Source organism: Doryrhamphus excisus, linkage group LG2 (assembly GCF_037039965.1).
Source record: "Doryrhamphus excisus strain RoL-2023G ecotype Guam linkage group LG2, RoL_Dexc_Guam_v1.1, whole genome shotgun sequence".
Taxonomy (NCBI): domain Eukaryota; kingdom Metazoa; phylum Chordata; class Actinopteri; order Syngnathiformes; family Syngnathidae; genus Doryrhamphus; species Doryrhamphus excisus.
The window spans coordinates 25,657,138-25,682,270 of NC_136358.1; the positions used below are offsets into that span (position 1 = coordinate 25,657,138).

The 25,133-nt window shown below is 43.8% G+C and overlaps 5 protein-coding genes across 11 annotated transcripts in view; 3 read left to right on the top strand and 2 right to left on the bottom strand.

Annotated features, from left to right (window-relative positions):
- Nucleotides 1-5,848, top strand: part of itgb4 (integrin, beta 4) — a 24,097-nt gene extending 18,249 nt beyond the window's left edge. For 4 of the 6 annotated variants that reach the window (XM_058062050.2, XM_058062049.2, XM_058062051.2 and 1 more), the window contains 9 exons: nt 898-1,059; nt 1,127-1,282; nt 1,542-1,676; nt 1,911-2,060; nt 2,154-2,342; nt 2,419-2,574; nt 2,755-2,919; nt 3,512-3,631; nt 3,815-5,848. In XM_058062050.2, coding sequence (XP_057918033.2) covers nt 898-1,059; nt 1,127-1,282; nt 1,542-1,676; nt 1,911-2,060; nt 2,154-2,342; nt 2,419-2,574; nt 2,755-2,919; nt 3,512-3,631; nt 3,815-3,942 — 1,361 coding nt within the window. In that variant the 3' untranslated portion in view covers nt 3,943-5,848. The remainder of the gene's footprint in view (nt 1-897; nt 1,060-1,126; nt 1,283-1,541; nt 1,677-1,910; nt 2,061-2,153; nt 2,343-2,418; nt 2,575-2,754; nt 2,920-3,511; nt 3,632-3,814) is intronic. The other 2 variants (XM_058062052.2, XM_058062055.2) reach the window with 1 other exon arrangement.
- Nucleotides 5,557-11,400, bottom strand: LOC131109764 (butyrophilin subfamily 3 member A3). Of its 2 annotated transcripts, XM_058062105.2 has the most exons (11): nt 11,259-11,400; nt 10,995-11,059; nt 10,013-10,102; nt 9,853-9,951; nt 9,666-9,773; nt 8,522-8,680; nt 8,252-8,392; nt 7,250-7,301; nt 7,092-7,118; nt 6,991-7,017; nt 5,557-6,914 (listed from the first exon to the last, which is right to left on the bottom strand). In XM_058062105.2, exons 2-11 carry the CDS (start codon nt 11,010-11,012, stop codon nt 6,355-6,357), a joined length of 1,281 nt encoding a protein of 426 aa, XP_057918088.2. In that variant the 5' UTR covers nt 11,013-11,059; nt 11,259-11,400; the 3' UTR covers nt 5,557-6,354. The 2 variants fall into 2 exon arrangements, with proteins under 2 accessions (XP_057918088.2, XP_057918089.2); XM_058062106.2 differs by lacking the exon at nt 10,995-11,059 and having other exon boundaries at nt 5,559-6,914; nt 11,259-11,392.
- Nucleotides 11,401-11,624: 224 nt separating this feature from the next.
- LOC131109763 (uncharacterized) lies at nt 11,625-16,231 on the top strand. The gene is made up of 16 exons (XM_058062101.2): nt 11,625-11,983; nt 12,050-12,157; nt 12,827-12,902; nt 12,976-13,132; nt 13,497-13,542; nt 13,623-13,681; nt 13,746-13,781; nt 13,855-13,907; nt 13,999-14,131; nt 14,757-14,974; nt 15,037-15,082; nt 15,151-15,216; nt 15,315-15,374; nt 15,445-15,530; nt 15,965-16,053; nt 16,130-16,231. The coding sequence occupies exons 1-16, from the start codon at nt 11,947-11,949 to the stop codon at nt 16,162-16,164; spliced, it is 1,305 nt and encodes a 434-aa protein (XP_057918084.2). The 5' UTR covers nt 11,625-11,946; the 3' UTR covers nt 16,165-16,231.
- Nucleotides 16,201-18,003, bottom strand: LOC131109768 (histone H3.3A). The gene is made up of 4 exons (XM_058062111.2): nt 17,839-18,003; nt 17,054-17,191; nt 16,835-16,988; nt 16,201-16,759 (listed from the first exon to the last, which is right to left on the bottom strand). The coding sequence occupies exons 2-4, from the start codon at nt 17,179-17,181 to the stop codon at nt 16,631-16,633; spliced, it is 411 nt and encodes a 136-aa protein (XP_057918094.1). The 5' UTR covers nt 17,182-17,191; nt 17,839-18,003; the 3' UTR covers nt 16,201-16,630.
- Nucleotides 18,004-18,809: 806 nt separating this feature from the next.
- Nucleotides 18,810-25,087, top strand: unk (unk zinc finger). Its single transcript, XM_058062059.2, has 15 exons — nt 18,810-19,081; nt 19,386-19,595; nt 20,260-20,436; nt 20,516-20,646; nt 21,152-21,287; nt 21,375-21,492; nt 21,557-21,641; nt 21,714-22,012; nt 22,094-22,159; nt 22,266-22,449; nt 22,550-22,651; nt 22,734-22,919; nt 23,000-23,181; nt 23,703-23,963; nt 24,471-25,087. The coding sequence occupies exons 1-15, from the start codon at nt 18,933-18,935 to the stop codon at nt 24,636-24,638; spliced, it is 2,454 nt and encodes an 817-aa protein (XP_057918042.2). The 5' UTR covers nt 18,810-18,932; the 3' UTR covers nt 24,639-25,087.
- The last annotated feature ends 46 nt before the right edge of the window (nt 25,088-25,133 follow it).

The window sequence follows — 25,133 nt, forward strand, 5'->3', positions numbered from 1 at the left end:
TTTGACGTTCATTCATTCATTCATTCATTCATTTTCGACCGCTTTTTCCTCACAAGGGTCGCGGGGGTTGCTGGAGCCTATCCCAGCTGTCTTCGGGCGAGAGGCGGAGTACACCCTGGACTGGTCGCCAGCCAATCACAGGGCACATATAGACAAACAACACTCTCATTCATACCTATTAACAATTAACCTAGCATGTTTTTGGAATGTGGGAGAAAACCCACGCATGCACGGGGAGAACATGCAAACTCCACACAGAGATAGCCGAGGGTGGAATTGAACCCTGGTCTCCTAGCTGTGAGGTCTGCACACTAACCACACGACCGCCGTGCCGCCCCTGTTTGAAGTATGCTTGAAAATTCCAGGAAATACACTCAAAACATGTGATTGCAATTTAAACTGTGTGGTGTCTTTGAATGCAACGCCTCATGGTAATGGTAATGGTTTTATTTCATTTGAATGCATCAGATTACAATTGAGTGCATCCCATAATCAGTTCACAGTTCCACATGTCCAAAAGGAGTAGGAAGAAGCAAAGCTTATTAAATCCTACCCCTCCATCTGGTACTTTTAAAATCAGTAACTGTTACATTTGTTCACTTCCTGCTTTCCTAATATAGTTGAAGTTTTTTTTTTTTTGTCACGTACCGAAGTATGAGGTGATATGAGCATCCAATGACATAATGGGTACCATAGTAAGTGTCAATATAGTGATATATATAGCACATCATGACTGGTTCAAGACTCTTCAACAGTCCCCTTGTGTCCTCTTCACCCCGCATGTCATGATGGTTTCCGCTGAGGAACATCACCAAGATTGATAGTGATAGCAGCATCAGCTAAACCTCCTCCGATACATCTTCTGACCACTCTGGTTTATGTCTTGCTGTTCAACAGATTATATGATGAATGGAAAGTGGGATACAAACTTCCTTTTCCCAGGCGGTTCTGGCACACGCAACTTGTCAACATCATCCTCCCCGATGTCCACTGTGAGCTCCAACTACCGAGGCGGCTCCTTCACCACAGAAACCACCACCACCTACATGTCTGGAGCAGGTGAGAAGAAAACCAAGAAGGAAACAGACCAGGTCTATGTTTGTCTTCAACCAATTATGCTCCTCAGGAAGCCCTCGCCGACCTGATATGATAGGTGGAATGGGTGGTGTGCACACATCAGACGTCACCATGAGGAAGCACTCGGAGAACAGGGGTTACACAGATGAAAACATCCGCGACTCTATTGTCATGGGAGATGGTTCCAGCAAGTTCCCAGATCTAGGTAACATTCCCGTTAAATGGATCGCCAAAGAAAGCTGTGCAAGCGCATGAAGTCAATGGCTTGGATGCGCGTTAGCATGCTGGATGCTGTTGGCTGCATAGCAGGCTTCTAAACACAGACTTTGCAAAAGCTAAGCTGACTATCGCTCTGTCTTTTTTTTTTTTTTTTTTACTGCCCCCTGTGCTTCAAACCTCCACCATCTACTCTCATGTTCTCCACCCTCCCTGCATCCTCCTCTTTCGGCCTGATGTGCCATCAGGTGTTTTCGGCTTCACTGGGTCGCAGAGCACCTCTCAGAACCAGTTCAACTACAGCATATCCCAAGGTCCGAGGGCCAGGACCCAGTCTTCAGAGGTCAGCCAAGCTCTGTATGATCTGGACAGGGTTCTCCAGGGTAAGTATGAACGCATGTAAGCATGGAGGCTGGGGTTTACTTTCTGCTCTCTTCTTAAATGTTCTCTTGTTGTCTGCGGTGGCCACCAAAGTATGAGCCACATTGTTAAAGAATCCATGAGATGTAGAATTCCTTATCAAAGATGTTAATTGATAATAAAGCTTTTAATTGAAGCTGTATGAAATATGTTTATTCACGTATTGGATCTCACATTCCTGCCCGGTTTGTCATCAGATGCAAGACTCTCCCCTGGAGTCCCCGACACCCCCAGCAGACTTGTTTTTTCTGCTCTGGGTCCCACTGCTTTGAAGGTCAGCTGGCAGGAACCGCACTGCGAGAAGGACATCCTTGGCTACTGTGTGCTCTACCAGCAGCTCAATGGAGGTCAGGATGACTGGATATTATCCAAATATTACAAAACAATTGGTACCGGCTAGTATTCATTCACTTTAAAGCAATCTGTGTTGCCTCCCATAGGCGATGTGAAGCGCATCAACGTGTCCAACCCAGCAGAGAACTCCGTGATCATACAGGACTTGCTGCCCAATCACTCGTACCTATTTAAGGTGAAGGCTCAAAGCCAGGAGGGCTGGGGTCCGGAGAGAGAGGGCGTCATCACCATCGAGTCGGCCGTCGATCCCAAGAGTCCCCTCAGTCCCATGCCAGGTGCCCAGTCCTGACCTTTTTGGACCATCCACTGTTTTGCAGTCCTGTGATGATTGATGATTTCCTGTCCTCACAGGCTCGCCGTTCACCTTGAGCACACCAAGTGCTCCTGGTCCCCTCGTCTTCACAGCACTCAGCCCGGATTCCCTGCAGCTTAGTTGGGAGAAACCCCGGAAACCAAATGGAGGAATTCTGGGCTATGTAGTCACTTGTGAGCAGCTGCACGGAGGAGGTGATGCTTATTAACTGTAATTGTACAAACACTGTAGTACTGTACACACATGGTGGACTCCACTGTATTCTTGTGGTGATGTGGGTACATACAGTACATACTACAGTACATACAGGTAGTTGTTTAGAAGTAGGCACATATATCTTCTATTAAGCTCATATGATTGCCTCTGTCTTCTAGGCGACATGCGTTCCTTCCAAGTGAGCGGTGACAGCGCTGAGACCAGGCTGACCGTCCCGAACCTGAAGGAGAACATCCCCTACAAGTTCAAAGTTCAGGCTCGGACGACTCAAGGCTTCGGCCCCGAGAGGGAGGGCATCATCACCATAGAGTCCCAGGATGGAGGTGGGAATTCTCATTTGGGACTGCAGTGAATATACTCACTGTGTTGACTGTATTTGTCTAAAGTCTTGGTGGAATGGAATTGATGTCGTGCATCAGTCACGCATCAGTCACGCATCAGTCACGCATCAGTCACGCATCAGTCACGCATCAGTCACGCATCAGTCACGCATCAGTCATGCATCAGTCATGCATCACACACGGCAACTCAACATCCAGGAGTGGGTTCGCTGAGGAAAAACGAAATGATCAAACTTACGTATGTGCCCTGTGATTGGCTGGCCACCAGTCCAGGGTGTACCACGCCTCTCGCGCGAAGAAAGCTGGGATAGGCTCCAGCACCTCCCACAACCCTCATGAGGTAGAAAATGAATGAATGAATGTGTATTAAAGCCTGAATTATTCTTTTTTATTACAATGTAATAAAAACAGTAAAGCGGTAGGCATGGAGTGGGCTCATCTGGCGAGGGTTTTTTTCTGTAACCATAACAATAATAGATTTCCCTCACATCCGCTAAGGGCTGTTATAACATAATAGTGGACCTTTAACATTTGATTGACGTCTGCAACCTTTCTCCCCCCTCCCTTTCTGCAGGAGCTTTGTCCCAGTACAACAATCAATCCATGACTAGAAGGGAGATGTTCCACATGCCCACCGAAATCAACACAGTCAGTAACATCTCCCGCACCATGGTCAACGACCCCTTCTTCTCAGGTACCATTTAAAGCAGGGGTGTCCAAACCTTTTTCCACAGAAAAGTGGAATGTTATTACTTTTTGCCCGAAATGTCAACCTTTTGTTTCCTTACATTAGTAGCATCAAACACTTGTCATCGGCAAATGACAACAAAGATACAAGGAGACTGGACTTCAGTTTTTGTCTCTTCTTCTTTTCCAGACGGAATGTCGATGACCACGCACACGGAGACCAGCGGCATGATGACGCGCCAAATCACCAAGGAAGTGGTCCAGAGGAGTGTCATCGGAGGAAGCTCCGTCACAAAGAAGATGTTTTATGAGTCCTAAGACGTACACTTCCATTTTTATGTCACCTTTATTCACACTCTCGCTCTCTAGGAACCTGAGAGCTCATGTATGAGATGACGGTACCAAAAACAAAACAGTTTTTAGTTGTCTGTTACAAACATTGTCCACAATAACCAACACACACACACTTAGTGTATTTAAACCAGGTGGGTAATCCCACTCTTCCCTAATCCAAAATGACACGACGCCCTTGCCACACTAATCTTGTAAATCTCTTCTGTCTGCGTGTAATATTACAATTTCATAAGTAACACAAACATGCATGCCAAATATAGATACCTTTTATTAATTGTTGTGATTCAACAACTAGTTCTCGGTTTTACATTTCCTAAGATGCTTGTTATGTTAAGTGTGTGTTATATGCAGTACTACGATGGACGTATACTATTTTTTGTACTAATGGATTATAAGCTGTATGTTTGCAGGAATCGCATATGACAAAAAGGATTGTATGTGCTTCAATGCACAAATATAGTCAAGTTTTTCTGCGTTTTAACGCCATGCAGGTTCATCTCAGTAGGTTAGGATATCTTTGAAAAGTTCCTTTATTTCAGTAGTTCAATTTAAAAAGTGAAACATTCAGATATGAAATTTAAATTTCTATGATGCATTTAAATATTTGTATATTCAATTAAAATATTTCAAGAATATTTAATAAGTTTGCAAATAATAATTATTTTGTGCTCTCCTAATCAGTGAATGAACTACAAACTTTTTTATTTAAAAACACCGGGCTGTCAAATGATCAAATTAAATATGATTAATCACCATTTGCAGCATATTAGCATGCTAACATTAGCACAGTAGACATTTTTGCCGTTTTTATACAGAAACTGTTATCATGCTAAGTGGTAGCATGCTAACATTAGCATGTCGGCATTGCTAGTATGCTAACATTAACATATTAGGATTTGTAGTCATTTTCCTTAGTTTAACGTAGGCAGAAACTTATCATAAGTTCAGCATGCTAATGTTACCATTGCTAACATGCTAACATTAGCATCATAGCATTTTGGCTGTTTTCATGGTTAGAAACCTATACAGTATAAGCACTGAATGCTATCATGGCTGGTGTTAGCATGCTAACATTAGCATGTTGGCATTGCTAGTATGCTAACATTAACATATTAGGATTTGTAGCCATTTTCATTAGTTTAACATAAGCAGAAACTTATCATGATAGGTTCAGCATGCTAATGTTACCATTGCTAACATGCTAACATTAGCATTGTAGCATTTTGGCTGTTTTCATGATTAGAAACCTATACAGTATAAGCATTGAATGCTATCATGGCTGGTGTTAGCATACTAACATTAGCATGTGGGCATTGCTAGTATGCTAACATTAACATATTAGAATTTGTAGCCATTTTCATTATTTTAACATAAGCAGAAACTTATCATGATAGGTTCAGCATGCTAATGTTAGCATTGCTAACATGCTAACATTAGCATAGTAGCATTTTGGCTGTTTTCATGATTAGAAACCTATACAGTATAAGCACTGAATGCTATCATGCCTGGTGTTAGCATGCTAATATTAGAAAAGTAGCATTTTTAAATTTTATTTTAAAAAAAAGTGTTAACACTTGCACACTGGGTGTTGCATGTAATTGCCATTAACACGACAGCCCTAATAAAAAAACCTTTCAATTTATCTGTTTTGTCTGAATTGAACTCCTGAAATCAAATAACTTTTGCATGGTATTGAAATGTATGTACCTGTATTTTAATATTATGAAAGAAAAACATGCGATATTGGGCCTAACGTGGTTAAAAGGATATATTTTTAAAAAGAATTAATGTGTGCCTTTCAAGCAGATGCGCTTACGTTTGTATTTTCTCGACATCAAATCTATTGCACTTAATAAAGATTTGAAAACAAGCAGCACTGTGTGACGTTTGTTTATTGATAGACTCGGAAAAAAAAGTGCGTTCACTCAGCAAACTTCAACTGATTAACAAAGTCAAAAATTCAGCGCACGTTGCACATTTTCTTCCAAAGCGGCTTTTGAAACAGCATAATTACATTCTGTGTTTTGCTTTTAGTCGGCATGTTTTTAATGCTTAGTGCACACAAAAAAAATAGCTAGGGTTGCCGTGTGACCTTAAATAAAAAAAAAAGCCACTTTGCCCCTGTATAAAAAGCCATAGAGCTGCATTAGAAAAATTAAAAAATGTAAAAAAAAAAAAAACTATAGGCAGGAATTTTATGTAAATATTAGATGACAAATGCATGCAGGTGAGAGTTGATCCCTTTCTATGCTATTGTATGTTTGCGTTGTTAGCTTTAGCCCCATAAATGTGCCAACCATGTGACCGTATTTATACTATACTTATAAACACTACATACTTACACACTTGACGATGTCATGATGTCTGCGGTGCCGTTCAGTTCCAGAGGCATCGCCCGGGGCAGAGGCACCGCTGTTTGAGGCCACAAGGTCTGATCACCAGGTCCTTGATGACCTCCACGGTCCCAAATATAGGGAACAGCTCCTCTGTGAACTTGTCATTGAAGGTGTAAATGTGGGCGCGCTTCTCCACATCATAGAAGGACAGCTGACCCTCGTCGTAATCCAGGTACACGCCCACTTTCTTGGGCAACAAGCTCAGAGGCAGCGAGGTGGCAGGAACCGTCAGGGCCTTCAGATCCGTGCCCCTCTCCAAACGGAGCATGAGGTAACCCGTGTGCGTGTTGAGCAAGCAGAAGCCTCGCCTCACAGCTGACGCCTTGGCAACACCGAGCCGCCAGTCCCGACGGCCCACTTCCACCTCCCAGTAGTGGCGCCCCGAGAGGAAGCCCCTCTGGGCCGCCGCGCACCACCAGCCGTCGAAGCGCTGGCTGCAACAAGGAACGTCCCGGCGCTCCAGGCCGCATCGCATGCTCTTCTCATCAGCGGAGATGAGCAGGTCTGGGTTGGCCGAGTCCGGGTCCAGCGTCACGTCCTCTGTGGGGACCAGAACCTAACATTAAGACCGGGATCTGTGACAACAGACTCTGCGTTTAAGAAAAAAAACTCACACCTGATGCCTCACAAATCCAATTCCAGACTGTAAAGAAACAAAAGCATGTTAATAAATGTTCTATGCGGGTAAAAATATCATTTTAGAACTTTCTAACGTACCACAATGGGGGATGTAGTGAACAGCATCTGAAACAGCAAGAGGTGAAACAAAAAAAGTGTAGGCAAAAACCATCATACCTGATTCATACATTTTATGTATATGATATGTAAAGTACATGATCATATCTTTGGGTGCTGTAGTAAAGAAGACATCTCACCCATCTTCTGGGTTCTCTGCTTTCTAACCAGCCACTGCTTGGTCACATCCTCCTAAGAGAAGAAAATATTAACCATTGAAATACTTGGTAATGGTAATGGTTTTATTTCATTTGAACATGCATCAGATTACAATTGAGTGCATCCCATAATCAGTTCACAGTTCCACATGTCCAAAAGGAGTAGGAAGAAGCAAAGCTTATTAAATCCTACCCCTCCATCTGGTACTTTTATAATCAGTAACTGTTACATTTGTTCACTTCCTGCTTTCCTAATAGTATTTTTTAAACATTAAATTAAATAAAAAAATAATTAAATTAAAGAGTCTTGAACCAGTCATGATGTGCTAAAATAAAATAAAATAAAATAAAATAAAATAAAATAAAATAAAATAAAATAAAATAAAATAAAATAAAATAAAATTAAATTAAATTAAATAAAATTAAATTAAATTTAAAAAATCAAATTTTAATTTCTTTTAATTTAATAATATCAAATTAAATTAAATTTTAGCACATCATGACTGGTTCAAGACTCTTCATCCTTGTATTTAGCAAACATCAACTGCTTGTATTGTTTCTTGAATTGGCTCATCGTTGTGTAGAGAAGTATTGGATGACATTTTTAGCTAATTGGTTATTTTTAGCCTTATGCATTATTTTAGCTGTTTGAAGATGAACTATATCAGCAAGTTTAAGTATTTTTGATTTTAGAAATAAGGAGTTAGTATGTTCTCTGTACTTCACTTCACAATACTGCCCTTCTTGTAGCCTAAAAAGGACATACGGGTAAAAGTACTTCGGTCAAAAGGAGAATACACAAAAGGCCAAATTTGACCGGGAACGCCCCCATTTTATTGCCCGTATCTCGGATGAAGGAGCGTCGGGACAGATTTAGGCAGACGGGGAGAATCCCGCTTTCCCCCTTACGTGCTCCTGATGCTAGAACAATCCTAGCACACCATGACAGGGTACCACTTCCAGGGAGTCGGGGAGTTTACACACCTTGAGGGGACTGTGTGCGTTCAGCACAGCCAGGATGACAAGTTCCAAAGCGGGGAGCAAGTTGGGAAGATGACCCCTTTTCCACTGGAACTCCAAGTCATCCAGCATCATCAGCACAGGCTCGCCAGGCCACACTGTGGGCTAGAAGGAAACGCTGTAGTGACATGTGATTGACGGACGGCCCTCCAAGATGACAGTCAAGGGCAGGATTTAGTATAATCATCTTTAATTGGCTCACACTTTAAACACTTCATCCATCCATGCTCTCACCTCACGCTTGCTTTTCATTTCCCGCATCCACTCCATGATGACCGTTTTGTGCGGACCCATGTCACATTCCCCGTCGGCCTCCAGGATGCAAAGAAGATGTCCCCTCCAGTCCTTCTTCTCTGGTCTGTGGGACTGGCAGTCTGACAGGCTGGCCTTTGGCTACACGGGACATGCTTGACATATGAACGTGTTCTTAAAGGTGTTTTGGTGCTCCAGTGGCGTTGGAGCCAAGTGGTGTATTTGCACATGTAAACGGAAATACCGTTACATACTATCATGTATATTTTCATTAATTTCTTGGTTTATTCCAATCATATCTACTCTCTTCTGTTTGGCGTCTTTTGTAATGACTTCAAAACTGATATCATTCATTATGATGAACTGCGGGCGGCACGGTGGTCTAGTGGTTAGGGTTCAATTCCACCCTCGGCCATCTCTATGTGGAGTTTGCATGTTCTCCCCGTGCATGCGTGGGTTTCCTCCCACATTCCAAAAACATGCTAGGTTAATTGGCCACTCCAAATTATCCATAGGTATGAATGTGAGTGTGAATGGTTGTTTGTCTATATGTGCCCTGTGATTGGCTGGCCACCAGTCCAGGGTGTACCCCGCCTGGGATAGGCTCCAGCACCCCCCACGACCCTCGTGAGGAAAAGCGGTACAAAATGAATGAATGAATGAATGAATGATGAACTGCTGCAAAACAAATAGGACTTTTTTTTTAAATGTTCACTGTTTGGTGGATGAATACAGTCAATTATACAGCCGTCAATTTTCTATGCCGCTTATCCTTACTAGTGGTATGCTGGAGCCTATCCCAGCTGTCATATTTAAGCAAATGGTATGTATTCTTGGCCTAACTCGAGCATTTTCAAGTAGTTGGAAATGACGCATACAGTTTAAAGCAGGGGTGTCAAACTCGATCACACAGGGGGGCAAAACTCTAGGCCAGACTGGATTGGAGGCTTATCATGTTCATATGGTTTATTTTCTCTGATTAGATCTACTATATTGGGTAATACGAGTGTAAAGGTGACTATAGGGCTGTTATTTCATGTCTGGAGATCTCTAATAATCGTAAAGACCATATTTTGAAATTCATAAACATGTTTTCTATACTGTATAGTTGTGTATAGCTCCACACCTCCACTTTCTTCTCCAGCACAGCAGCCCACTCCACAATAAAGTCCCGACACAAGCTGGCAGGCCACGTGTCCTCGCTGGTCCATATGTGCTGCAGAACGTTTGACCTCTAGAAGAACAGCCAGAACAGACCGGCGTCATAAACGTACTTTATTGATTCTTACTGAAATGAGGAAAGGTGATAATACCTGGCATATTTTGTTGAGCTCCCGCGCCAGCTCCATAATAAATACCTGACTTTCCACCAGCGGCTCCTTTTTGTCAAGCCTTACTCGCTTACGGGACTCCTGGAGCCGAGACAGAGCAGAGTCAGCGCCATCCTGATTCAGCAGAAATGGAGCAACTTACTTTGAGTCGGCTCTTGAGCTTTTTGGCCGGTTCAATGAGGAACTGCAGGCATTCTTTCATCATGCTGGACAGCTTTAGGAGGGACGTGCCCTGTGGGGACATGATGGAAACGCTTCAGGCCGTGCAGGAGGCTGACTCGGCGCACACAAATCAATCCAGTGCAATTTAGAAGAGGACAGCGAGTTAGAGTGGAGTATTGCAGGAAGTACGGCAGATCCTCATAAGATGTACATAAACCTCCATAAAAATTTTAATTGTCAGCTAGCTCCTCCCCCTGCTGCTACCTCGACATCAACATTCTCCCCAACAAAAGAGAACTGTTAATAATTACATTCCACTCAGCTCCAGAACACTGCCCCTCTCTCTTTAATTGCCATTGTTGCCAAAGAGATGTGTTTTCCGACAAAACAAACGCAGAATGTGCAGGGATCCAGCGTACTACACACATGCACTGAAACCCAGAAAAGCGCAGGAGCTGACCCAAGTGGCGTTAGGCGTAGAATAAAAATAGATGACAGGTAGAGAGCTGCATTGCTGGTGCAGTAACTTGAATGCAGCAGCCCCCACTTCCAATAAGAACCGTGCTCCTGTCGGAAGTTCTTGTTTGGCTCGAAAGAAATAGCGAAGCAGAGCCAGAAAATGCTTCTAGCGACAGTCAAAGCTCTCTGGGATGCGTCTGCACTGGTTGGAGAGAGGTGGTCTCCAAAGTCCGGCTCAGGGACTATTTGTGGCATTTCTTTTTAATTATAAAAATGCATTGTTTATATTTTTTATAATTATATTACTACTTAAAAATTACTTAAAAATAATAGATGTACATGAATTAAAACAATTACAGTATACATGAAACAAAAATAATATGTAATTCGTCATATTCATAGACCTCACACTTAGTTTAAAGTGGAGTTTGTTTATGCAGAGCAAAGCTGTAAGAGGAGTGTGTTGGCCAGGAGCTGAAAGATTAGAGGAAATCCAGGATTACCACTGCTGTTGTTGCCATACAGGTCCAGGTAGTGGCTTTCTATAAAAGAACTGGTAGAACAACCTCTGTTTTGCAGAAAAAACAATATGCACTGGTTGGAATATACTGTACATTTAAATGTGCATCATTAATTGTGCAAAAACAATGCATGATGAAACTGTCAAAAGACACTGAAACAGTGATACGCACAGCACAATTCTAACAACAAAGTTTTTTTTTCTGCTCAAAACTCATTTAAAATGTAAATTTCATGCAAACACTGACCTTTGAGAGCGAGAGGGTGAAATTTCCAGTTAGCAATAAAAACTCGCAGGGTCCCTTGGGTGGTGTTTTGACCAAACTTGCAGCAATTTCATGTGTGCAGGTTCACACACTTCCTGCTCACTAGGACTGCGCCAGGAGCGACTGACGGCAAGCGCTTTATAGATTCAGCGGGGACTGATTGCAGGTTAACACTACCGCCAGCAGAGGGCGTCATCGTAAAATTAGGCGCCTGGTCGTCGTTTTCTTCCTCGCTTCGCATTTAGCACAGCCTGCGGCTTGGGTTTCAATGATGTATGATATAACTCTTCGATGAGAGAGCCAAGGACATCCTGCATTTCCTCAAAAGTGGATACGAAGATACGAAGACATAGCATAGACATAGACAGAGTGTTATGACAGTCAAGCGACTACAGGGGGCAGTAATGCATTTACTTGCTCTATTACTACACTTCCGGAAATGAAAGAAGAAAACAAGCACGCGCGCCGGTGTAAACAACGACAGCAGATACAATGGTTCCAATGGAAGGATTTTAAACACTAAACCGATTTTTACAATTGACAGGACTTAACTATTTGGGGTGTTTTCTGAAATAGCGTCGGAGTCTGTGAGTAAAGTCAGTCGTGATGATGATTCTACCTTAGTTTTGGCTATGCGGAAGTGTGCCTTTGACACAGATGATCGGTAATTATGTCACCCAAAGATCCACTTCTCACCGCCCTCAAAGGTAACAATGGCAACACGCACCTACAGCACTAAATTATCTTAATACACACATTCTACTCCCTCCCAGTTTGTGTGCTGAACCTGCAGTCCGATGGGGAGACCGTGACCGACAGCAACCCTCACCTGGTGTCATGCTGTGAGCTTCTTGAGATGGTTCTCAGGAAAGGACTCCAACGTTAGTAGTGCTATTTATTACACCATTTATTACTAGTACAGCAATGTAGCTGTGGACTTGGAGATACCTAGCAAGCACTTGCTATTTTAACTGCATGTTTCATAGGCTTACTGCCAACAAGGTAGAGTACACCTGTCATACTTGAGATTCCAACACATGAGATTCCCAGCTAAGGAATCAACCAGAAACATGCATGACAAAAAAAACTCTCTATTGACACATACTGTACAATAATGCCCATTTGAAAGGTATTCTTGTGTGTTCTTGTGTATTCTTGTGAGGGTCGTGGGGGTGCTAGAGCCAGCTGTCTTCGGGCGAGAGGCGGGGTACACCCTGGACTGGTGGCCAGCCAATCACAGGGCACATATAGACAAACAACCATTCACACTCACATTCATACCTATGGACAATTTGGACTAGCATTTGGACAATTTAACCCAGCATGTTTTTGGAATGTGGGAGGAAACTGGAGTACCCGGAGAAAACCCACGCGTGCACGGGGAAAACGTGGAAACTCCACTCGTCCGCCGTGCTGCCATGCAATTGCCATTTCCCTGGAAATTCAATAAAATTGCGGCAACTGGAATGCAGATTTGGAATTTCGACGACTGACATGCACATATGGAACTACACTTTTCAATGTCAGCTGTATATGTGCTTTCTTTCCAGAACCGCTTCTCAATCTGGTCCATAGAGACTACTGGCAGTGTTTTGAACGGCTTCCCCACCAAGACTCTTGTGGCAGGTGACACCACTATAATAAGATAATAAAGGGGATGCACTTGGATGTTAAACATCATTTTGTCCTGTGATTGTAGGCTGTGTGCTTTGTCGTTGGCTGTGGAGCAGACTAACGCTTGTAGGAAGCTGCTCTCAGCTCAGGGCAAAGGTCGCTACCTACTCAGATTGGCTCTCAGCCGCAAGACCCTGCCACAGTTCATCAGACACCTCCTGCACACTCACAGAATCCTAGAGGTCAGATATATTTTGTTCATATATGTTAGTTATAAACATGTTTTTCCACACAACCACAAAGATGTCCTATGTGATACATTGTTGTCATTTATGATGATCCATCCATTTTCTATGCCGCTTATCCTCATCTTGGGTATGAGGTGTCTTTAACGTTTTGAAATGTGGGAGGAAACCAGAAAACCCACATGGAGAACATGCTAACTCCACACAGAGATGTCTAAGCAGAGAGTCAAACCCAGGTCTCCCTGATCTCCTGACTGTGTGGCCAACATGCTAACCACTCGTCCACCGTATTGCCCAGCTATGAACTGAATGTTTATGAAAATCGCTGCAATGCAGTCATATTGTTTGTCTCCGCCTTCAGTGGTACAGCCCAACCTTCTCAATCCTACGGAATGAGGAATTTCTAGGTGAATCTTTATTGAACTTTTACAAACAGAAAACTGTAGAAGTAGAAGAGGTCATCTTAGTCTTCTTTGTCCACTTCCAGAACCTTTTGTTTCCCTGCTGCTGGTCCTCTCTCACCTGGAGTTCAAACTGGACATGGAGGTCAGATTTATTCACTCCACACATTTGCTTGATGTGCTTCACAAAACCACACTTCTCTGTCCAGAATTGCAGTTTTTTGGATGATAGCTGGCTGCTACCGGTAACAATACCACTACTACTAATACCACTTCACACTTTATTCGTCGTTTAGTTAGTTAGTATTTGTTTTCCAGGTGTGTGAAACATACGAAGTGGTGCCCTGTCAACAGGTGGGAATGGTCTTCAGGTCTGTATATTTTTTCAAGCTGCTCTGATTACATTACGCTGTGTAAAAGCGTAACAAAATATAGTTTTATTGCCTCCCATCTGTTTGGTAGCTACCTCGGTGGCCGGGTCTTCCTTCTGGACTTGATGCCTGGCAGACAGGCGCACGTTGACAACTTCATCTGTCGTGGTGACATCATAGACGAGATCAACGGCACTTCGCTGAGAAACTCCAAGCACGGACAGGTACCATAATACTGCTAATAAGGCACTGACTTGGGAGTTGTGTTGTATTTTCAAAATATAATACAATGCAATTGTGTGTGTGTGGCATTGTTGAATTGGGATTGAATAACATTATTACTAAAGCTAAAGTTCATGTGCCCACTTTTGACTGTCAGTGTTAGGCACAGTCTTTCAGACGTGACATGGGCCAACATGCCTGATTGCTAAGACCCTGGGCGGATTGACATCGACTTGGCAAAACATGGAAGCTGAAATCAGATTGGATGAAAAAATCTATAGAAACGTGTACTGGAAGCAGCTCAGCTAAAGGAGATTACATGAAAGGAAACTTTTCAGAATCAACTCTGAAATAAATGAATACAATTTCATGTAACAAAGGCTAGAATGTTGTTGTGAATGTGGGTCAGCACTTCTGCAGTACAGTATCACTATACCACATACTGAATGATTGCAATGTTATTTATCATTCCATTACCTGTTGTTCAAGGTTATTAAAGTCATTAAAGAACAGGAAGTAGGCCACTTGGCTCCACACTGTCTGGACAAACTGTTCTTGTCTCATTCTCAGTAAAAGTATAACCCTCTGAGAAGCCATATAACCTGTCTGTGTCTAAATCTTTGCCAGGCAGGTGTGGTGCTATCTCGCTTCAAGGGCCACCCACTGTCCATCCGCATTGTGCGATGGAAGGCCCGGGATGGGACAGTGTATCGTCCTCTCGTTAAACTCCTGCGAACTCTGAGGATGGAGAACCCCTGGTTGCAGCTTGGCCCTGTTCTTTGCCAGCAGATGGCTCCAAATGACCAGAGAGCTTCTGCTCCATCAGAGTGTCTCAAAGAGGGAAGGCAAGTCAGTACAAAAAACCTTCAAATGATCAAGCCTAAAAACAAGCCTCTTTTTTTGACAGGATTGTCTACATTGTCCAGTTCTTGGGCACAGCAAATATTGGAGGGGTAAAGCTTTGTTTTACTTTCTCTTAATTATTATGTATTATGTTTTGATGATCCTGTTTTTCTTTTAGTACGGAAGCAAGGATGTGCTGCAGCATGCAATTTCCCAAGTGCTGCAGAAAAACCTGCAGAGCAAGGTTAGCACACCGCTCCCCTGCTTGCGGCAGTCACCTTAAAAGCTCTTCTGCCTGCTCACTTAAGTGTAAACATCAACCCTCACATGTTTGCCCAACAGGAAGTGCTTCTAGATTTGCAGGAAACTCACTTAACGTGCACAGAGAGCAGCAGTCAACTGGTGGGTGTGGATATTTATGTCACTGCAACGATTGTGTGGAGAATCACAGAAGGGTTTGTGTTTCTTGTAGAAACTGTGTGAGCATCACTATCCAGAGATATCATGTGTTGGGAGGTACTGTCAGCCGGACTACACAATCATGGGCTTTTGTGTTGTGTAAGTATAACATTCATTCTGAACGCATCACCCAACACAGAAATGATCAAAACCCACATAAAACACATCATAGAAAAATGCTCCAAATGCCACAAGCCCCCCAAGAACAACTGTGGGATGTTCCTAAGAATGTTTTTGTAATGAAAAAGTATTGTATTTGAACATGTTCTATGCTGCAAGATATTACATCTTCAGTATTATATATACACCCACCGGGTCTAGCGCCCTGGTCAGCCTGGCTAACTTTCATGCCGTAAGCCACCTTAAATGAAACCGCCACAGTGTTTACACAGATTTATGTGCACATGCATCACAAATTAATCAAGCATAGTTTAAACCTGTGTATAGTATCTGGTATTCATTAAGTGGAGTTGCTTTACTTTGATAACGATGCCTTTGTGGACACACCTTAATGCAACATCGCACTTCCACAGAGACACCCCAGAACCACCACCAAACTTCAACTGTGTGGTATTTAAAGCAGGTACCTTTGAAGCCTGCAAGGACATCGTCTGTCGTATAGGTGAGCATGCACTTAGTTGCATCAATTGTTATACACATCATGCCAAGTTAATGTGGGGCCTGGGCCTTTTTTGCAGCTACTGGTTTCAAACATACGGAGTGGTTTGTATGACATGTATGTGTGGCTGTATTGTCAATAAAAACACAATTTTCTATTCATAAAGACCTTTAATAGAAAGACATGACAATTTCATAAATAGTAAAATGTAGCTGCCAGTTTTTTGTTCAATGTTGGAAAACACGTAAAAAGCAGTCCAGAAAAATAGGGTCTGCTCTTTGCACCAATAACAGTGACGAGATTACCGAGTGAGCTGCATTGTGCTAAAATGGTATGGTGCCAACATAGCAAGATATTAGCCTTAAGTTGAATGGAGGGGCAATTATGTCTTTTAACGTAATGAGTCATATATAAACAGGCAAATAGTCCTACACAACTACCCATTAGCTTGTGGAATGGTTGATGTCTAAAATACGATACAAAAGTCGCAAAAAAGAAAAATACCCAAGAAATGAAGTCCACAAAAAATGTTAGGTACGATAAATAGGATTATGTGTTGACAACGCCGTCAAGAGGATCTTTAGGCCCTTTCGCCCCTTATCCTGCGGGCCAGCTGTATGTCTTTGGGCATGATGGTGACACGCTTGGCGTGGATGGCGCACAGATTGGTGTCCTCAAACAAACCCACCAGGTAAGCCTCACTGGCCTCCTATTTAAAAAAAAAAAATGCATTAGCATAAATCCTTGCTGTTTCATATGATAGTCACATGGTTAAAAAAAGTACCTGAAGAGCCCCAATGGCAGCACTCTGGAAACGCAGGTCAGTCTTGAAGTCTTGGGCAATCTCCCTCACCAGGCGTTGAAAGGGCAGCTTACGGATGAGCAACTCCGTGGACTTCTGGTAACGACGGATCTCCCTCAAAGCCACAGTTCCTGGCCTAAGGGAAGAACATATGAGATGTACATCCGCGTGTTGTGACGTCACATGTTATTATAAACCCACCTGTAGCGATGGGGCTTCTTCACTCCTCCAGTTGAGGGCGCACTCTTTCTGGCTGCCTTGGTCGCAAGCTGCTTCCTTGGCGCCTTTCCTCCAGTGGACTTACGAGCAGTCTGCTTGGTACGGGCCATCTCGTATTACCTACAAGCAGAAAATATGTATCAATATCACGAATTTAAAATTATGCCACCATCGCCAGAAACAGCTTTCGTCGGTGTCAACGCGGTAGCTTAGCCAACAAGAGCCTGCCCATCCCCCTCCTGCCTAACTAGGAGGTGTCTAGTTTAGCTTCGACAAACGACTTTTATCATCCAACTTCACACATCATTCGGTTCAACGGAACGTCACAAAAAAACACAGGTTAACATTTTGTTAACATTTTAATAGTCGGGTTTTTAAAAACATGTTTTACAATAAGTGGTGCCACACAGGCCGCCATGAGCCTCAGCTTGTCGCCATTTTCAATCTCCTTTCACCCCCCCACACTCGACACCACGAAAACGATCAGCCAGCTTAATCTTATTGGCAAGTAACGTCACATGTTTTCCCGTCAACCGCTGTGATAAATAAACATTAGCATTTAACTTACCAACGGTATCGGGTGGGCAGTCGTTGCAGTTTTAACATAGAAACGCACAATAAAACGAACCCATTGTTCTTGTTAGGGCTAGCACAACGCTCATGTTCGTCAGTCTAACAACACAGCAACACGAACCGCGGATACAGCTCAGTGAAAGCAATGAAATCATACACGCAAGGCTATACGACCAAAACACAAGATTACTTACCTTACTGACGATGACGTCGTGAAGTGAGCTCTGTATAGTTCGCTGGCACGGTCACCTCGGAAAACGATCAATGCTGCATTGAAGATTGAGGCCAAGTATTAATAGTGTGGCGTGACGTCATCCCGTAAACCCTCTTCACGCCCATTGGTACGTTGACGACCGCGGTCACGTGATACAGCCAATAAGATACACCAGACAAAATGAATACTAAAGAGCTGGCTACAACGACTTGAATGTTTTAATATTTACAAATAGACATTCGTCATAAAACAATTTAATATTTGTTATACATTTGTCCACATATATGCCTCTTATGTAATTTATCATGGCTATCTTATCTTGTAAATTGCCATTAAATACGTAATTTGTCATGTTTTATTTTGTTATTTGACCTCAAAATCTCCCATGCAAATTGTCACTGAACGTTGAAAATAAAGGATTTGATATAGGGGTTGATACAGGGGTTCTCCATCTTCATTTTGATATATATCAAAATGACACCAATCCGACAATGACGTGCTCGTAGCGTTTGTATGTTGTTCTTCCTTCTGTCTTGCGCAAACTCAGATGACGACCCTGATCACATGGTACAGCAAAGAACACCCGCCAAACAAAAATAATACAATGTGACCCTGTTCCAATACACGCCTTGTATTTTTCAATCCTCGTGAATTCGTCATTTTGTAACGCTTATGTTTTTGTATTGGTCATTCATAGAGTTGTGTATAACTGCAAAAGGGCCAGTGTCCTAATAGTATCCCAAAGATGTGGGCGTTTAACCCCAGTCAAGTCGCCCATATGTGTGTTTTGTGTAACATATAATGAGTGGACTTAGTTACTCCACCCTATCTTGTAAAATGTCAACAAGAGTCGAACATACGTTTTTAAATCGTCCATTTAGGTAACGTTTTAGGTAAGTCGTTAATTTAGGTGGTCTCACAATTACTAGAGAACCTGAACGTCGCACTTGTAGTACTTCCTGTTGTCTTGCGCAAACTCAAATCGTCGTAGTATGCGGATTTCGAAGCTAACTCGGCTAGCTAGCTTCTTCTGCTAAAAACAAGATCGTTGTTGTGACGCTTCCGACGGCTAAAATGTCTAAAACGCAGCCCCAGCCCCCGTTATCATCGGGAGCGACGTCCACCGGGGCACACTCGTCGTCCTCTTCGTCTTCATCCGCGGGGGGCTCGACATCTCCCGCAACCGTGTTGAACATTCAGCCCGAGAAACCTCAGCACTACACGTACGTGATGTTAGCCAGTTAGCTAAATAAGCTAGCTAAGCACACACACGAATGTATTATAGTATAGCGTGTACAGTAACGGAATGTGTTCCTTACACATGACGCTAAAATCTACTACTAGTCCTATTCTCGATTAGACGCTCTAACGTTACCCAACGATAAAAGCAATTACATTAGCATTGAATTAAACATAGAAAGTGTGCAAGACAGAGCTGAAGTAAAGATGAAATGTAATTAAATACGTTACACACATTCAGTATTGTGCTTTTACAATGATGTCGTTTTTGTTGCTACCCCCTCTCAGATACCTGAAGGAGTTCAGAACAGAGCAATGTCCCCTGTTTGTACAACACAAATGTACACAACACAGACCCTTTTCTTGTTTCCACTGGCACTTCTTGAACCAGCGGCGCCGCCGACCCATGCGCAAACGGGACGGGACCTTCAACTACAGCCCAGATGTTTACTGTACCAAATACGACGAGGGATCAGGAACCTGTCCTGATGGAGACGAGTAAGGGGGAACTGCAGACTCAGTGTAGTTTGGGTGTTCTAAACATGTCACAGAAATCAAATTGGCTAGTAGATTACTACACTTTGTCATCGTCATCAAATGTTGCTCTTGCAAGATGTGGGATACATTGTTGTTGTCTGTGGCGGTGCAGTTATAGATGGAAAGAACCTGGCTGTTTACAATTTTAAATGTGTAATGATGAAAACCTTTTGTTGGGTTGGTGTGAAAACAAAAACCAACACTTTTGAGAGCCTAAACATTTCCACATTTCGTCTCACAATTGTTCGAATAAGTGAGCTATTCAGGTGATAAAGTAACACTTGAGGGAACGCCCCAGTGATGACTGTAAGAAGAATAGTGTCGTCACATAGACGTTACCATCTGAATGTTGCCTGTCTCTCACTTTGTGTTCTTCAAAAGGAACCTTATGGTTTGTGATTACAGTAAAAGAAAGAATGTAAATGTGAAGGATGCTGGTTAAAGTGCAACGCATTCAAGACATGCTAACAAACTTTGGTGTGCCCGTTGTGCAATACGTATCATTCAACTACCTTTGCCAGTAGTAAAAGAAAAAATACAAAACATTTCTCAATGTACTTTACAAAAATGAAAGGTAGAAGATGAAATTTTCTTGTTATTAAATGATGTGTTTTGTGCCCCCCAGGTGTGCATTCCTACATCGGACAGCAGGTGACACAGAGCGACGGTATCACCTGCGCTACTATAAGACAGGCTCATGTATCCATGAAACAGATACAAAAGGCCACTGCAGCAAGAACGGTTCCCACTGTGCCTTTGCGCACGGGTCACATGACTTACGCAGCCCTGTGTATGATATCAGGTGCAGAAAATAACCCTCATTGCAAGTTATGTCAATATGTTGTGATTGTAAGGTGTTTTGCTTTGGGTCTTTTTCACAGGGAAGTGCAAGTGATGGAGTTGCAAGGTGGCTCGGGCCCCACAGAAGGAGCTGGTGGAGACGCACAGTCAGGCCAGGCCGCAAGTACGGCCCTCATAGAGAAAATACTGAGCGAGGAACCACGCTGGCAAGGTAATATCTTCATGTACACTCTTTTCTCGCTGGTATTCAGCATTGTGTGGGGTTTAAAACTAGTATGTATTCTGTATTCATTTCTATTAGTACTATAGAGTGGATATAAAAAATATACTAATATAATTTCTACTACATTACACTCTTCTGCACTAGCGGCCCCGCCTCCACCCGCTGGTTGACCGACTAAAGGGCTCACTCGATTCATACCATTGTTTATGGAAGAATGGCACCAAGGTGCTGAAACCAATGCAAATTTGGTAAACTTCCCTTCTGACGTGAAGGAAGAATAAACGGGAGTGCTTAATATTGAGGAAGGGAGTGATCCAAATGTGCAATACAGGCGGTTTCTTTTCTTTTTGGCTTCTGATTGGCTAATATGTCCACATATATTTCATGTGTTATTTTTCAATGAGTGGGGAAGATATATAATTGTACCCATGTAGTACATACGATATCTCTTCAACTGTCCGCCTAATTGTCCCCACTCTTTGTGTGTCTTTAGATAACAACTACGTGCTGTCCCACTACAAGACAGAGCTCTGTAAGAAGCCACCCCGCCTGTGTCGCCAAGGTTACGCCTGTCCATATTACCATAACAGCAAAGACAGGCGGCGGAGCCCACACAAGCACAAATACAGGTGCAAAATAAATATATACATATAATATATACATAAAAGAAGCTGCCTTTGCTTGACAGCGTTGTTTGCATGCTCCTGCGCCCACAGAGCGTTACCGTGTCCAGCTGTGAAGCACAGTGAGGAGTGGGGCGATCCCAGCAAATGCGAGGGGGCCGAGGGATGCCAGTATTGCCACACCAGAACAGAACAACAGTTCCACCCGGAGGTGCGTCTGAAAAACACGGTGCACAAATGTGGACACGCCAGAATATGACTTAGTGTTTCCACAGATTTATAAGTCCACTAAGTGTAATGACATGCAGCAGTGCGGCAGCTGTCCCAGAGGCCCTTTTTGTGCTTTTGCACACGTTGAAAGTAAGTTTGCCGTGACGTATCCCTCAGTGTTACAACAAAACACAGCATTCTAATAAAAACAAAACACTCCAGAGCCAGTGGCCCTCGAGGAACCATCATTTCCCTCTCCCAGCTCACCACCACCTCCACGACCTCCAGATCCTGGCGCTGCAGAGGAGGCGGCGGCGGCGGACACAGCGGGACTCAACATGGGGCTTGGTCATATGGCTGACCCCTTCTCACCTTCTGCTGGCTCACTCGGAGCTGAGCAAGGACTGCTGGGTCGTGTGTTAACTCTGTGTGAGGCCATGAGAGAAGGGGCCGAGCCTTTGTCTCCCTGGGCAGGAGAGGGAGGCTATGGCAGGGCACCTGGATTTGAGAGAGAGGACCAGGTGAGGAGCATAAAAAGGAGGCCAAAATGAGCATAATGGGAATAGTTGCATCTGATCATGGTTTGTTTGTTGTTTTTTCAGGCAAAGCATAGAAGTTTTGCTCTTGAGCAGCGTAGCAGAGAGATGACATTAGCTCAAAGCAAACAGGTAGAATTTATTCCTTTATGACAGCCACCTCTTTAATTTGCACTTTTAAGTACAAAAAAAGGGGGTAGTTTGCCCACACGTGAACATAAGATGATATCTCCCTCAGGATCTGTTGGTGTTTCTACCTGTGGGCAGCCCTTTAAGCATATCCTCCAGCATTCCCTCCAGTTTGGCTGCCACCCCGCCCAGCCCAGCACCTCCTGGACCCCCGGGTACCAGCATCGCATCAGGGATGAACGCCAACGCCTTGCCCTTCTACCCCACCAGCGAGACAGTGGAGTCAGTCGTTGGTAGGTTACCATGTACGGATTGTACAGTGTACGTCGATCTGTACGGTCAGTGAAGGTCTAAAATAATTGCTGTGCTCTTCTGATGCTTTTTATGTTGCAGAGTCAGCGCTGGATGACCTTGACCTGAATGATTTTGGCGTGTCGGCGCTGGAGAGAGGTTTGGATAGCAGCGCCTCGCTGCCCAGTGTGGGCATTATGCTAGGTAATTGTGTAAATTGTCCTAACAGCACTCACAGTCTCCCAGTGTGGAGTTTTATAGCAAATGTTTTTTTTTTCCTGTGCAGGAGGTAGCCAGCTTCAAAGTTCTGCGCCCGTCAACATCCCTGGCTCCTTCAGCACGTCCGCCCCTTTTAGCTCTCCTTCACCTTCCCCACCAATCAGACCCAACACCTCCCCGTTCTTTTCCACTCAGCTGTCACAACCAGGCCAACAGGAGACCTCTTTCCTGGGACCATCTCACAGCTCCTTAGGTTTGTGGGACGCCACCCCCACTGTTGACGTATTACGACTATGTGCTTTGGATTTATCTATTATTGTTTTATGTATGCAGGTCTTAATGGTATGAGTAGTAACATCTGGGAGCACTTCCCATCAGGCCAAGGCTCCCCCGGCACCCCTCCTACCTTGCTACCCTCTGGTCCCTGTGCAGAGACCACCAGGCTCAAGCAGGAGCTGGAGGAGTCTCACAGAGCGCTGAAGCAGTGGGGTCACAGCTGGAGACACACAGCTCAGGTAGCCTTTTTCTCCCCATTAAGAGCTTAGTCAGGGGAATTCTAGCAACCATTATACACAAGCTCATGTTTTGTTGTTGACACAGGAAGGCACTGGGGTTGACGGGCAATGTTGGTTATAAATATTGCAGGGTAATATAAGTTATGATCCCTGAAGTTTACCCTCCAACAAAAACATGAATATCATCGCATGATTTCATGAATGCCTATTCTCCATCTAATAGTCATTTCAAAAATGAATGAATTAATGTTTTGTGGGTGACTATTGCCTACTGTTATTCCAAAAAAAGCACATCACTGGTATACATATCAGCCTGAATGAATACTTTTCAAGCATAAGAATATTGGTTGTATAAGATACGACAGTTGAAAGCAGTAAAAGACGTTGATGACCTGCCTCTAGGTGTCACTAGTGCCATCAGTGCTGCAAGTGCAATGCCATGTACAGTACATTTTATTGAAGGCCGTCGCAGGAAGAAGTTCCAAACAATAAGCTTGCCTTTGACGTTTTCCGTCCCGCAGACGTGGGCCACACTGAAAGCCGACGCAGAGGAGTCGCGCGCCCACGCGGCACGGCTGGCCATGGAGGCGGAGAGAACCAGGCAGGCCGAGGAGGAAGCACAGAGACAAGCCGCTCTCCTGGACGAGGCGCTGGAGACCCTGAAGAGTGGCGAAAACCCCCATCTAGCCCTACACCAGCTCCAGCTGTTACACAGACTGCCCTTAGAGTCCGTGCTCAGTCTGCAGGCGCAGCTGTGCAGTTGCCTGCATGCTGTGGAGCAGGTAACAGCCGACACCTGATACACCGTATTGACCCCAATATTGATACAGTATTTCTCTGAAAATCTCTGAAGGGTCAGGATCAGCTGGAGTGGCTCAAACGCAGGGCAAGTTAGCAAAAAGTAAAAGAGGGTCATCTTATATTGAGGTCCAATGTGCTACTATGTCTGAATGCACATGACCTTCCCTTAAAGTGACAGTTCCTCTGCATTGTCCCTTAAAGTGACAGCTCTTCTGCATTGTCCCTTAAAGTGACAGCTCTTCTGCATTGTCCCTTAAAGTGACAGCTCTTCTGCTATGTCCCTTAAAGTGACAGTTCCTCTGCATTGTCCCTTAAAGTGACAGCTCTTCTGCTATGTCCCTTAAAGTGACAGCTCTTCTGCATTGTCCCTTAAAGTGACAGCTCTTCTGCATTGTCCCTTAAAGTGACAGCTCTTCTGCTATGTCCCTTAAAGTGACAGCTCTTCTGCTATGTCCCTTAAAGTGACAGTTCCTCTGCATTGTTCCTAGGTGGCGTACAAGAAACAGAGGCAGTGTTGCTTATCGTGTGGGGAGCAGGGCTCCGTCTCCTTGCCGTGTGGACATGGACTACAGTGCCAAGACTGCTCCAGCTCCGTGGAGTGCCCTCTCTGCCCCGACCAAGTACTGGAGCAGCAGCAGCAGCAGCAGCTCTCCTGACCTCACAGACCACCACAGACCATCGTAGAGACCTCACCTCACCTGATTCCACAAATACCAGCCATGGATCTCCAAACCATTGCACTCTGCGTGACATCACACGTGGTTCCTGGCAATGTCAGTGATTAATAAGCTCTTAATGTGGGAAGAAGGATGAATTAGAGTTCGAGTATTGACAATGGGGTCACCAGTACACACACACGCACGTATTTCATGAGTTGTTGACCAGCAACACTGTTCTTTTCCACTTCCTCATCTCAAGCAGCACTTCTTTAATAGTACCCATGGAGCACATTTACTACTTCATCAGGTACACTATGATGGCCACCTTGTATAAAAGGACAATTCATAACGCTTCCGTATTGCATTGTAGCGGTGGAGCGTACCTAATCAAGTGGCAGTCTGTCAATCAGGATAGTCTCATTTCAGCAAAGAGCAAATTGCCATTTTTTTTTCTACTTTTATACATTTGTGTCACTTCTGGCTAAATGTAAT